Source organism: Trichechus manatus, unplaced genomic scaffold (assembly GCF_000243295.1).
Source record: "Trichechus manatus latirostris isolate Lorelei unplaced genomic scaffold, TriManLat1.0 scaffold00002, whole genome shotgun sequence".
In the NCBI taxonomy this organism is placed as follows: domain Eukaryota; kingdom Metazoa; phylum Chordata; class Mammalia; order Sirenia; family Trichechidae; genus Trichechus; species Trichechus manatus.
The window spans coordinates 37,230,883-37,244,393 of record NW_004443938.1 but is presented as its reverse complement, the minus strand read 5'-3'; the positions used below and the strand labels follow the sequence as shown (position 1 = coordinate 37,244,393).

General features: G+C 39.6%; 1 protein-coding gene across 2 annotated transcripts in view; it reads left to right on the top strand.

The window, feature by feature from the left end:
• PDE7B (phosphodiesterase 7B) overlaps window positions 1–8,928 on the top strand; it is a 375,050-nt gene extending 366,122 nt beyond the window's left edge. Inside the window, exons 12-13 of one of the 2 annotated variants that reach the window (XM_004368891.2) lie at window positions 2,485–2,565; window positions 7,719–8,928. In XM_004368891.2, the coding sequence (XP_004368948.1) occupies window positions 2,485–2,565; window positions 7,719–7,939 (302 nt within the window). In that variant the 3' untranslated portion in view covers window positions 7,940–8,928. Of the gene's footprint in view, window positions 1–2,484; window positions 2,674–7,718 lie in introns of those variants that run through there. The other variant, XM_023729894.1, reaches the window with a different exon arrangement.
• Window positions 8,929–13,511: the final 4,583 nt, after the last annotated feature.

Genomic DNA, 13,511 nt, shown 5'->3' with positions numbered 1-13,511 from the left:
TCTGCATGTTTAAGAAGAGAAGACTCTCTGGTCATTCAAACTCCCTTTCCTCCATACTGAATTTTTTTTTTTTTTAATTCTATAAGGATGACTTGTGTCATTTTGATTAATTTTATCTGGCTTTCAGTTTAGGATTTGGGCTCAAAGCCCAGCTCACTCCAGCCTCCTCATTTCAAGCAGGCTTCCACAGACTGCTAACAGTCCCGGTCAAAGTACCTCCAATATGACTCCAGTGTGATGGTGAACAAAAGAAAACTCCTAAAATCAAGGTCAAGGACACAGGGGGAAAGGAAAATGAGATCACATAAATTAGAAAAACAGTATTAAATTCTCAGAACAGACACTAGGATTCCCAACACCAAGCCCTCACCAACCCCTTCAGGAAGTAGAATTTCTGTTCTGATTGACTTCAAATTTGTGTCTTCTCAATCAACTGAGTGTTCCAGAAGTTTTTATTAAACATCTACTTCTAGCCTTGGCTAATCTTCCGCAAATGTGATTTTCCTACTATGTACAAAGCCCCATTGGGGATGTTATGAAGGATCTAAAGAAGTATAATTATTCGTGTTTTGTACCCTCAAAATACTAATCAGCAAAGCTTCTAGAAGGAAGAAACTATGCAATTTTCCTCTTTGCATTCTCTACATTAATTAGCAAAGTATCTGAAACATAGCAAGTGCTTTATAAATATCTATTGAATAAGTGAATGAATAAGTGATCAAGTTGGAAGGTCAATACCCACATGAAAACAACAGTACAAAGCAGCTGTAAAGCAGACATCATCTGGAGGCATATAAGTAACCATCAAACAACTGGTAGACGTCACAGGAGAAGATCTAGTAGCTGAGGAAGGCAGGGTTCAAGCTGGGTATTGAAGGATGTGTAGTGTTCTGCACTTTCCCGTATGGTAACTACAAGGCACCGATGGCTATTTAAATCAAATAAAATTGAAGTCTTAGTTCCTAATTTTTGGGGGTCATATTTCAAAAGGCTACCATATTGGACAGTGCAGAGAACATTTCCATTGTTGCAGGAAGTTCTATTGTATAGCACTGGTTTAGACAGAGGGGAATGGAAATGGGCAAAGGCACTGAGGTGGGAACATATCCCTGATGTTAGACCAGCTCAGTCCCATAGAAGGTTAGAAAGAGAAGGCGAATTTGAGGAGGCCCCTGTACCCCAGGCTAAATCAGAAAACAATGCAATGGAAGTCATCAAAAAAAAAGCGGATTTAGGACAACATATATAATTGAAGTGGAAGAGAGTCTGGCTAAGAAGCAAAAACTAAGAACAAGTTATTAAGAAACCAGACTAGGGTCAGGCAGACTGTCCCCAAGAGGGAAATAAACAGGATTTGGTGCCTCACTATGGAGGGAGAAAGGAAGGGAGAAATCAAAGATGATTCTGCCAAAGTGTCCAGCTTGACTGAAAAATCAATAGCACCCTTAACAGAAATAGAGAGGTGAGGAGTGGAACTGGTTATGGGAGAATTCATTTCCATATTAACTGGTGTCATGCCTGTCCTCAGAAGGCTGTTACCATCCAGAGTTGAAGAGCGACTGTGAGGAGACGTCTCTAAACTCCTCAGACTTAACCCTTTGGTGACCTAAAATGGGGATTATAATGAGGTTGCCATGAGGAGTAGATTAAGTAATGTATTAAAGTGCTTAGCACACAGTAAGCCCTAGGTAAGTGTTATATTTTTAACCCCTCTAGTTTCGGTAAGTACATTCCCAGCTGTGAACTGAGCTGTTTCTGAGGCCCAGCTTCTCTGCTGATTAACCCTACTGTTTTCCAACACAAAAAATCCTCACAATTTTTCACCCTCAGGAAGGACTGAAAAAAATATTTTAAACAAAGCAGAGGTCTGCTTTACATGATGAATTTCTCCTTTGGTCTTCTAGCTGACAAAGGCATTAAAAAGAAATATTATTCTGACCTTTACTTTTTTTTTAACCTTCCATTACATTAGGTAAAATTCTAAGGAATCAGAATGAAAGATACTGGATCTTTGTTTATAATTAATTTTCTAGCTACAGACTGAAGATGCCGCTCAAAAGAGATCTTTCCAGTCCCTGTCTCCCATTTCCTACGTATTGTTATCCCTGGTTGTTTTCAAGTGGAAATTGAATACTTAGCAACAGGTTAATAAAATAGATTTTATGCTTAAAGCCAGAACTTCCATTTCACGTTAGGAAATTACCCATTAGTTCTGTTCTTGTTTTTCTAGCTCTTATTCAAAAGTTAATCCCAAAGCACCCTAATTACAATTAACTTATTGTAAATGATCATTGACTCTCCGAAATCTTAATATTTCACAGAAGCTAGCAGAGCAAGGCAGAACATGATGGTGCTGAAGAGTTCCTAATGATAACAAGGCAAGAAGCAGTAATTCCCAGAATAACTTCTTCCAAAGCGGCCGTTAAAAACTATCAACACTTATACAAATTCTAGATTATTAATATTCTTCTTCCTTCTTCTTAGGTGACCTTGAGCAGAAATTTGAACTGGAAATCAGTCCTCTTTGTAATCAACAGAAAGACTCAATCCCTAGTATACAAATTGGTGAGTTGAATTCAATTTTAACCGAATAGTTTTGGCTCCTGTGCCAGGAGTCACAAAAAAAAGATCTACGCACTGTTTTTTGAAAGATCCAGACTGGAGGGTTTAATCAATGTTCCTTTGAATGGCTAAGTCCAAATAAACACTCTAATCATGATTTACCTATTAGGTATTATCAAGTGAAAATTAGAGTAAAGGCTTTGTTATAGAACCTTAACTAACTGTATTAGCTTTGTATTTTAGAATCATATCATAAGCAAATAGAGTAGAAAAAGGGTAATAAGAATCAACTATTTGCTGCTTAGGAGCATGGTGACTCACACTTTCTTCCAAGCTTGAAAGGTGGGAAGTCAGCAGAATCTGCCTTTAGGGACCTTCCGGTTTAGGTCACTACCTCCCTCTCACTCCCAACACTCACTCCCAAGGGCCCAGAAGCCTAGGCCCAAGTTTTTCAAGCCATGCTATCCCATTGTGACCTGGGATCCCATGCTTCCCTACTCTTCACTTCAAAACTTATTTTCAGTCTTATTCTCTTAGGACCATACTGTTTTAAGTGTCAATTGCGATAGAATGTTAAAGTGTGATGTTGATGCATCCAAAATAATTATTACTTAATCTAATTGAGTTATGCATAAGATCATTAAGCAAATCAAACAGTGAACATTTTAGGCATTTTAGTGGAGGAAATATTTCTGATCAGATAAGAATTTCAATCGGTCATTAAAACACTCCACCAATTCCATCTACATTTAAGGCAAGTCTTTCTTTGCCTTGCAGTTTTCTTCAACTGAAACCAAGCTCAGAATTTTAAACTAACTTTTTCTTATAAACATGGCACTGACTCGTGTTAGTTAGTGTTTTTTTCCTCTTCCCACAGACCTCAGACAGTTTAATGCATTCACAGCGCTGCACACCTCTGCAAAGCCCAAGGTTTAAAGCCTTAACATTGAGAGGGAAGGGGACATCCTGAAAGATAAACTGAAAAGTAATGAAAGCAGAGCAAACTAGAATGATATGCTTGCAGTCACTGAAAGTCAAATCAAATCCACAGTCCCACAAAAGATTCATGAAGTTATCCCAAGGAAACGGACAAAATTAATCTAGTTACAAAGATTTGAATGGAATACACAAATATGAAAATAGTTATGTTGGAATTATTGATGAGATTATTAGTGATCCATTTTCTTTCAAATTATCCTTAATATTTTTATGTTGCTTTTACAATTCAACTGATTCCTCCACCAAAAAAAGTGGGGGGAGTTAATAAAAAATAGGACCCATGTCAAATTTTCATGGAATCCAGACTTTCTAGAGCCATGGAGGCTAGATGAACCCCCAAAACTATTTCCCTGAGATAATCTTTAAACCTTAAACCAAAAGTATCCCCTGAAGTCTTCGTAAAACCAAACAATAGTTTAGCTTAACTAGTAAAGAATGTCTGCCTTGAGCACTATGCTCCTTTAAGATCTATTTATATGAAATCAAATTGACAACAGCAATTCAAAAGAGTAGATAGGAACCTTAGGGAGCAGTGAGTTTGTGTTAATGGAAAAGGAACAACTCAGAAAAGGAGGGTGAGAGTGGTTGCACAACTTGAAGAAGGTAATCAATGTCACTGAACTATACAGGTAGAAAATGTTGAATTGGTGTATGTTTTGCTGTGTATATTCTCGAGAACAACAACAACTAAAATAAATAAGTTATTAAAAAAAAAAATAGGTCCCAGCGCACATGAGGCTATGAAGTTGCTTGTGAGGGGTGGAGAGAGCAATAGCAACAGAACCGCAACCTCAGCTCCTTGTATCCTGTTCTCTCCTACCAGTGGTGGAGGTTCCGCAGCTGTGATTCGAAATGAGTAGACCCTGACCCACAGTCCTACCCACTTTGTTGAGTTCTAACTAGAAAAAAAAATTGCCAGGCAACTGTTAAAGACCTATTGAACACCAAACAAAAGCGCTCACCTTGTTAAGCACACAACCTGGATTCGCAAGACAGACCTGATTTCAGAGATGCTGTCCCATTGTTGTCCTGAGAATACACTTATTTTGTCAGATTGCATGTCCTGATTTTCAGCTCAGGAAAATATAGTTACCATAGATACCTGTTTTAAAAATGAAATGGGGGTTGAGCGAATAGGGAAATCCTATGGATGTACATTGGCACAGCAATAATACAGAGAAAGAGAAGGTGATTGTAAAACAACTCCTGACACAGGAATCTCTCGGTCTCCGTTCCACATCTCTCAGCTCTGTCGGTTCAGGGTTGGGCAGTGTGGTGTGCAGCAGTAGATTACACTAAACTGGAAAAGCCCAAATAGATAAATCGAGTTTAATGGGAGCTGCGGGCTCCAGTCACCCAGACACGATTTTTCCCATGGGTCCTCAGTAATGCAGCTATTCCCTCTGTTCTGACTCCTCTCTGAATGAAAATGTCTCCTCTCTTTTTCTGTCCCCATCCAAAATGAGAAATGTCCTGTGTGCTGGTCTCAGTTAAACTTAGATCTGATTTTCTGTTTAAGTAGTTCATATTTACCCAAATGGAACCAGGGCTTCATGTCCCCTTCCCCCACTCCTCTTCTCTCTCCATCAAATTCTGCATTTTAAGAAAAGAAGGTATTAAACTGAATAACTCTCTAATTGGTGAACTCTATAGAAAGATGAAGGGAAAGAAGCTTTCCTTCAATCCCTGTCTACCTTGAGGCCACCATTCCTCCCTTCTCCCACTGCCACCCCTCGTGGACAAGACCAGGGCAAAGTCAGCTCATGCTGGAGGAGAAATGGGGGATTGGCACAACAAGCTGAGAACCAATAGAACAGGTTCCCAAATCTGATAATGCAGAAGCCTTTCTTTATTTGAAAACCTGCCTCATGCTTTCTATTCAAACTTTAAAACAGCTTTCCTAGTAAGATAAGATGTCTTTATATCCGACAAGTGTAAATAAACCAGTTGCTGTCATGTCAGTTTCAACTCACGGCAATTCCATGTGTGTCAATGTACAGCTCTGCTCCCCAGGGTTTTCAATGGCTGGTTTTTCAGAAGTAGATCACTAGGCCTTTCTCTGGAGGTGCCTCAGGTGGACCCGAACCTCCAACCTTTCAGTTAGCAGTTAAGTGAGTTAACCATTTTCACTGCCCAGGGACTCAGACAAGTGTCAATATAAGTATATATATCCAGAGTAAATTCAGGAAGAGAAGGAGTTGCTTTTTTAGATGTCGGATTTTAAAATGTTGGGTTTTGTAATTTTTTAATACTTCAGGTAAATTTGATAAGTATTCACACTTGAAACTTATTTTTTAAATAGTTTAATTTAAAAATATCTTTAATTTTTCAAACTATCTTTTTTTAAAGGTGAAAGACATTAGAAATTAGATATGGAGATTGTGAAGGAGGTAAAGAAAATGCAAGAAGAGCAAAAAACTGTGAAATTCTTATTTGCTGACTTTCTACATAACCTTATCAAAATGCTAAATACAGACAGAAAGTTGCTAGCTTAGCCTTCCTCCTCAGGTTTCGATGATTGAAAATGATCTTATAATTTTAAGTCATATTTCATAGAGGATGCGATACTGCAGAAATGTACAATCGTATTTTGCATGCTGCATCCTTCTCCTATGTCTATACTGTCCTCAAAGGTCAAGTGTCTTGTTGTTTGTCCAATAAAAAGATGATCAAATCAAGCTTTATAATTTTCATTCCTGTAAACATATGGGATTAGTCATCGGCAGATATTGTTATGCTGAAAACAATTGCCTTTTCTCCTACATCTACATTTCGAGGAGATACAATAAAACCTAAACACAGCCAAGTTCATGATGATTCCAATAGTTCAGGCCTAGACTGAACATTATCTTTGCCTAACACAGCATGTGTAGTATGGAAAGCACATTAACAGCAAAACATGATTTAGAAAGCAACAAGCCTAAAATAAGCAAGAAAATAGGCATGCAAGCAAAGTCTAAGATCAAACAATCTTTGCTAATCATTAAAGCAGGATTTTAGGTAGGTAAAATCTGTATTAAAAATGGATGAACTGTTATTTACCTCAACTTAGTTGTTTAACATATTTGAAAGTAAGAAAACTATAAAACTGTAATCCTGAAAAAATATCCCACAGGCAGTCCCTTCCTGAAGTCATTTGCCCTCTGCTCCCTCCCTCTACCCATCCTCCTTTGTACCAACTCAGGCTTTTCTTTTTTGTTTATGTCTTTCTCCTTCTACAAACAATAATATTTATTGTTTACTACCTGCCAGGAACCTTCTAAGCATTTGACATGTGTTATGTCATTTAATTGTCCTAACAACCCTAAGGAGCCCTGGTGGTGCAGTGGTTAAGGTCAGCCATTCAAATCCACCAGCTGCTCCTTGGAAACCATATGGGGCAGTTCTACTCTGTCCTATAGGGTTGCTATGAGTTGGAATCTATTTGACAGCAAGAGGTTTGGTGTTTTGTTTTGTTTTTCTTTAACCATGACCCTGTGGGTTTGGGTGTTGCTGCTGTTAGGTGCTGACAAGTCGATTTTGACTCATAGCGACTTCGTGTGACAGAGTAGAACTGTCCCACAGGGTTTCCTAGGCTGTAATCTTCACCAAAGGAACCCTGGTGGCGCAGTGGTTAACTGCACAACTGCTAACCAAGGATTGGCGATTGGAACCCACCAGGCATTCATGGGAGAAGGATGTGGTAGTCTGCTTCTGTAAAGATTACAGCCTAGAAAACCCTATGGGGTACTTCTACACTGTCCTATAGGGTCACTACGAATCTGAATCAGCTCCACGGTAACAGATTTTGGTTTGGTTTAATCTTTACCAGGAGCAGATAGCTAAGCTAGGTCTTTCTCCCGCGGAGTAGCCACTGGGTGGGTTTGAACCGCCAAACTTTGAGTTTGTATCTGAGAGCTTAATTGTTGAGGCTCCTATGGATTTGGTACCCTCAGACTTTTTTTTTTTTTTTTTACGAATGAAACTGAGACACATAGAGGTGAAATGACAAGCCCACGGGGACACATCTTATGCTCCTAGACTCTGGGCAGTGACCACATCTTGTTTGCCTTCATAACCTCGGCGCCAGCAGACAGTAAGGGCCCTAATCGTGTTTGAGGGAAGCAGTAGTTTTTCGTGTCCTTATGGTGATGAGTTTCGCCTTGCTCTTCTCCCAGGTTTCATGACCTACATCGTGGAGCCGCTCTTCCGGGAATGGGCCCGCTTCACAGGAAACAGCCCCCTGTCTGAGAACATGCTAAGCCATCTCGCACATAACAAAGCCCAGTGGAAGAGCCTGTTGCACAAGCAGCCCAGGAGCAGCGGCGGCGGCCCTGAGCACGCCGGCCCGGGGACCGAGAAGGAAGCGCAGACTGAGCCGGACGCTGGCGCCCCGTAGACCCCGCGCTCTACTCTGAGCCCGAGAGAATCTCCGTGAGCAGAGGCCTCCGAGAGGGTGCAGAAGTCCTGAGGGGTTCTTGCTAATGAACCCAGCCACTCTCTGGGTTTTGCTCTTGGCCTCTTCTAAATGCCACCCTCCTCCTATTTACCCGCCTCCCCTCCTGTTTCCAAGTGTACAGAAAGCCATTTGTCACCTCAGCATTAGCTGCCGAAACGAGCAACTCCATTCAGTAACGTGGCAGCCGATTCCAGGGGCAGGCTGCCACCCCGAGGAGAAGACTGGAGAGTAAGAACGAGGTGCTTCTGCCATGTCCCCCACAGGCCCTGGGTCACACTGTGACAGGCAGCAGTACAAAGTCCAGAGCATTTTCCGCATGTCATCTGACTGCTGAGCTGCAGGACAAAACACCAGCATATTTGGAACTCCGAGGATATTGGTCTTAAGTGCAAGAGCACAAATGAGAACGTGAGAGAGAAAGTACCTTATATTTTAATAATAATTATTATTATAAAAATAATAAATCTTTTTAACTTTTATATTTTATGCACTAGACAATGGATCTAAAACTCTGGACTAAGATTACTCAATGTACCCAAAAGGAACAAGGGGATCACTGTTTTCTTACCGACTTTATGCCACTTCGGGTCAGAGATTGGGCATCTTCCCAATTTCAGAATCCACGTTTCCTATCCGACGGAGGGGAAGGTGCTGTAGAGTTCATTCCTTTGCACCATTAGCCAATCTGTCTTTTATTGCTAACTCAGATTCAGTGGCATGTTTATATTCATACATGTACATTTTCTGTAAATACCAAGTGCTACTGATACCCATGCCAAAATACAAGAGTATTATGGGATTGCTACCTGTAAACAACGGCACTGTGAACAAAATACTGTTAGTTTTAATACAAGAGAATGCATTTGTAAATATGGTATATAGAGTTTATTAATATACTATTGTTTGCAGATAAAGGCCTTAACTTTAAACATCTTTCATCTTCTGAAAGCTGCCCAATTTAAATCCTCACAGATGTCTTTCTGAACTGCCTTTCCATGTCCATCTTTACGCTTTCCAGCTAAAGTCACAAACCAAAACTGAATAAAGTCTTTGAGGAAATATTTTGGAAACTTCACATGCATTCCGCTTGAGACCATAGTGTTTAATCTATGGCACCAAGCATCGTTTCCTCAGATTGATGAAACCCTTCAGCAAGGCTGAAGTCACTTTTCAACGCAGCAATGTTGCACACTCTATTTTGACAAGACAGCTGATAAGCTTGTGTTCATGGGACTCTCGTTAGGGAACACGGCAGTGTGTCAGCCTCACAGGACACATTTGCAGGTCTCAAAAACCTTCTGTGACCCTGCCACCCAACCGTCAGAAAATTCCCTGCTCCCATACCACACATTTGTCTGTTATGGCTATAGTACCAAAGTATCTTTGGTTTAAGATTGGCATTCATTTCTTTGGTGTTAATAGTAACTGGATTTTCCTTTTTTTCTTAGTTTCATATGACAGTTATCCAGCTGCTTAGCTGAAGTTAACATTATTTAAGTAAAGAAAATACTTTGGTTTTCTGAAAGACTTTACCTTCCCCACATGTCGTTGTGGTTAATTATGGTTCTAGGTAACATAGTCACCTTAGAATTTTATTGCCAGTTTTTCTGCAGATATTTGGCCATGAAATCAATTTATTACAGCATTCTTCTCTAGTCTCCTAAGCTCTGTGCACTGAATTTCTTTCTTTAGAAGTTCTTAACGTAACTAACGTTAGATGAAAATTGGTGATGCCCCTTCGTTTTCCTGCAAATACTGTGGTAGTGGGAGGAGAATTTCCACCACTATCAAGCTGTTTCTCAAGCATGATAGAATGACAGCTAAACCTCATTCCTGGAGTACAACTGTTTTGTTTGTTTTCCTCCTGACATACAAATGAAATGTTAGAAACTTGACTGGATTGTGATAAGTTCCTGTAGAGAGACTGAGGTTAGCCGAGTTAGGCTTAGGGGAAATTTTGGAGAGCTGGTTATGTTTTCATTAAAGTAGGAAAGAGTGTCAGACGGTGCTAAAGAAAGTTCTGAAAACCTTATGAAATGGGTGGATAAGTTGAAATTATTGATATGGGTAAGAAAAGAAGTTGTGAAAACTTAACACTAACTTTGTTTTTTTCTGTAATAACTATAAACTGACACACATTTTTATATTTACTGTAATGCTCTGAAGCTCTCAGCTTGGTGAGGCCCCAAAAGAGAATATGTTGGATGTATTCCTGCTTCCAAACCTCTCTTTCTGTGGTTTGATGATGCAAAGAGGGCTTTTGAGTAGTCTGTTTTTAATGTCCATGATCAAATCAAGGAAAGCAATCACTGGGGATGATAAAATACAGATAGGAACAAAGATACTATTTTAGCCAATGAGTCTTCTACCTTGAGTTTAGAAAATGGACCTTGTTATAATTATAATTACACTATAATTTAATAAATAATATTGGAGATGTTATTAGTAGTTCCAAGTTTATAGGGCAAAAGTGTTTATGTTATAATTAGATCTTGAGGAAGGGCTCACAGAAAAGTACCAAATATCTTATGGTCAAGTCTATGAAGTAGCTACTAGTACAATAAATATCTGAAGCAAAATGAGACACAATGCATGAACTAATGCACCTGTCTCCTCCTTCATTCCATCATCTGGAGACTTCTTGTGTTCCTCACTCTTGGGCAAAAGAAGACAAAGTTTGTGAAAACTTTTTTTGCCTACAAGTGGCTCTCTTGCAAATATTTATGCAGAGGGAGTCCATTTACTAGTTAAAACACAGTTATTGAATTATCTATGGATTTCATCTTTACAATTTTTCTTCTCCTAGTCTGTGAACCATTAATAGTTGACTTAAGTTTAACTCTTTTATTGCTAGAGAAGAAAGGAATCAAAGGGCTGTTTGTCAGAAGTTAAAGGTAAAGTTAAAATCAAATTAAGAGAGAGAGAATATATTATCACTGCCAGGCCTGGTAGAAAGCTGGCTTTTCCTTTTAACAACAGCAGTGAATAGTCAGAACCTTCTTCATGAAACCTTGACCTACCCATTACTCCCTGATAGGCTAAGCAAAAATCTGGCTCTGTTTCTATCCGCCTAAGGCTTCCCACCAAGGGACTTGGAGAGCATCTTGCAACCTTATCTTCAGATAATGCTTCCTATAAAACACAGCCTTGTTTTTAGTAACTTCTTCTCATGTTGAATCAGATCTGCTCACTGTTTTGGATTTGGTTATGAGCTTGTATCTCACTGTATTTCTTATGCTTTGTTCTTTTAAGCAAACCCTTAAAATTGTGTTGTTTTCTGTACACATGTGAGGTTTGAAAAAACCACCTTGTGAGTTTTGCTCCAAATGTGGCCTAAATATTCATTGGCATGCCTAGATGAACAATTGAAAATAAAGATAATTTCTTAAAAATATCACAGTATGAAAATATACTGATTCTTACCATGTAACATATTATCAACCAACCAATTGGTTTCAATAAAAAGGACCCACCGCTGAGGAGAGAAAACTTTCAGAGAAAGAGCACAGATGCAAATATGGTCCAGGTGACACATTCCCCTTGCATTACAGAAGCTGCAGAAATAGCCCATATTCATGAAGACATCACATGCCAATTAATCCCAGGTTATGGAAATAGGGCCACCCTTCAGCTTCCACATTTCCCCGAAGTGCTGATACTTTTCTGACTCATATCTGTCAAACTCGTGTATGAATGAGAATGAGGTATGATGTTTTGGGTTGTGAAAATATAGCAAACTCATGTCAAGATTTATTTGTGAAAAATATGGTTTTGCATTTCAGGATTGGAGATCACCAAGAACAATAGGATAGTACAGTCAGGACAACCGAGTGTCCTACATCTTTCTGGAAATAGAGGAGAAAAAGAGCACAACCCATGTTTCCCAGAAGCACCTTTGTATCTTTATATATTCTCCCCATTTTCATTTTACCTAGATTTGCATTCAGAATCCCATTGATTGCTTAATGTCTCCTCATGTCCAAATGCAAAGCCACTTTTCCATTTGTGGTCATTCTATATCATAAAAATCAAAAGTGAGACCCCAGTGGTATTCCAAATGTCAGCCATGCCTTTCAAATGTCCAGAGGGAACCTATCTGAAACTTCATCAATAGGCCAAGTCTATGTGAGCAGTGAAATTTCTATTCAACAAATATTTATGGAGAATCGACTATGTGTCAGATGTTGTGTTAGATACTTGCAATATGAAAAAACCTAGTCCTTCCAGGAGCATTCAGACTTGTGTTAGGGACTGGCCTTACCAGTGAACTCTTCTCTGAGCATTAGTGAGAACACCCGCAATTGCTTAAAAGCAGTTAAAATTCCCATCTTCGGGGCAACAAAATAAACCAGTCGCCATCAAGTTGACTCCAACTCATGGTGACCCCATGAGTGTCACAGTGCAACTGTGCTCCATAGGGTTTTTAGTGGCTGATTGTTTCAGAAGCAGATCACCAGGCCTTTCTTTCAAGGTACCATTGAGTGGACTCGAACCTCCAACCTTTCAGTTAGCAGTCAAGCACATTAACTGTTTGCACCATCCAGGGATTCCTACAACATAATAAAAAAGAAGATAAGCTTTGGAGACAGAACTAGTCCCCAACCCTGGTTCTGCCACTTACTTATTCTGTGACTTGAGGGAAGTTACTGAACCTTGTAAATTATTTCCAGGCAATAATAACTTGTATAGGATCATTGTGGCAATTAAAAGAGATTGCGTACAAAAAGCACTAAGCACTCAGTCTGGCTCAATAAATGGAAGTTATTTTCTCCTAAATTATGAAATAACTTGGCAAATAGCCATTCACACATGGGTAAGATTGGGGAAAACATAAGAAAAAAATGGAGTAAAGAAATGGTGATTTCACATTACAAAGTTAAGCTTATTTTTACATTTTTTAACAGACTGGTTAGTTTATGTACTTATTTATTTACAAGGCGGGGGGAAAATTTACCCCTTTTAAATGAAAGCTCTGCCTCAGCTATAGCCTATTTTCTGTTTGGTCCTGTATACTCTAACGTCGAGGATGGTGTATCTTTTGTTTCCTGTCCTGTCAGAAATTTCTGCAAAGGAAACAGCTCCTGAGAACAAAATGAGAGTTATTTATCTCTCTTGCATCTATGCTGCCAAAGGCCTATTTCCTGCTAGTTATGGCTGTGGGCCTCTGTGTCAGTCCTCGAAGAGTTTCCTGGGCTTTCGCAGGCTGCACAGGAGCAGGCATGGACCATGCGTTTTCCCAGGATGCACCTAGTTCACACCACTCACACATTTCCAACCAGGTTAAAGCTTACTGTCTATTTCAGAGGGCAGAAGGCAGAGGCACTTCTTATATCCCCTGGGAGAAGGGAAGGACAATTTAGTCCTGCCTGCATGGGCATGCAATAGAAGGTCAAACATGTAAGTAATTACTAAATACCCATACCCACTGCCACTGAGTCAATTCTGACTCATAGCAACCCTATGGGATGAGTAGAACTGCTCAATAGGGTTGCCAAGGAACAGCTGGTAGATT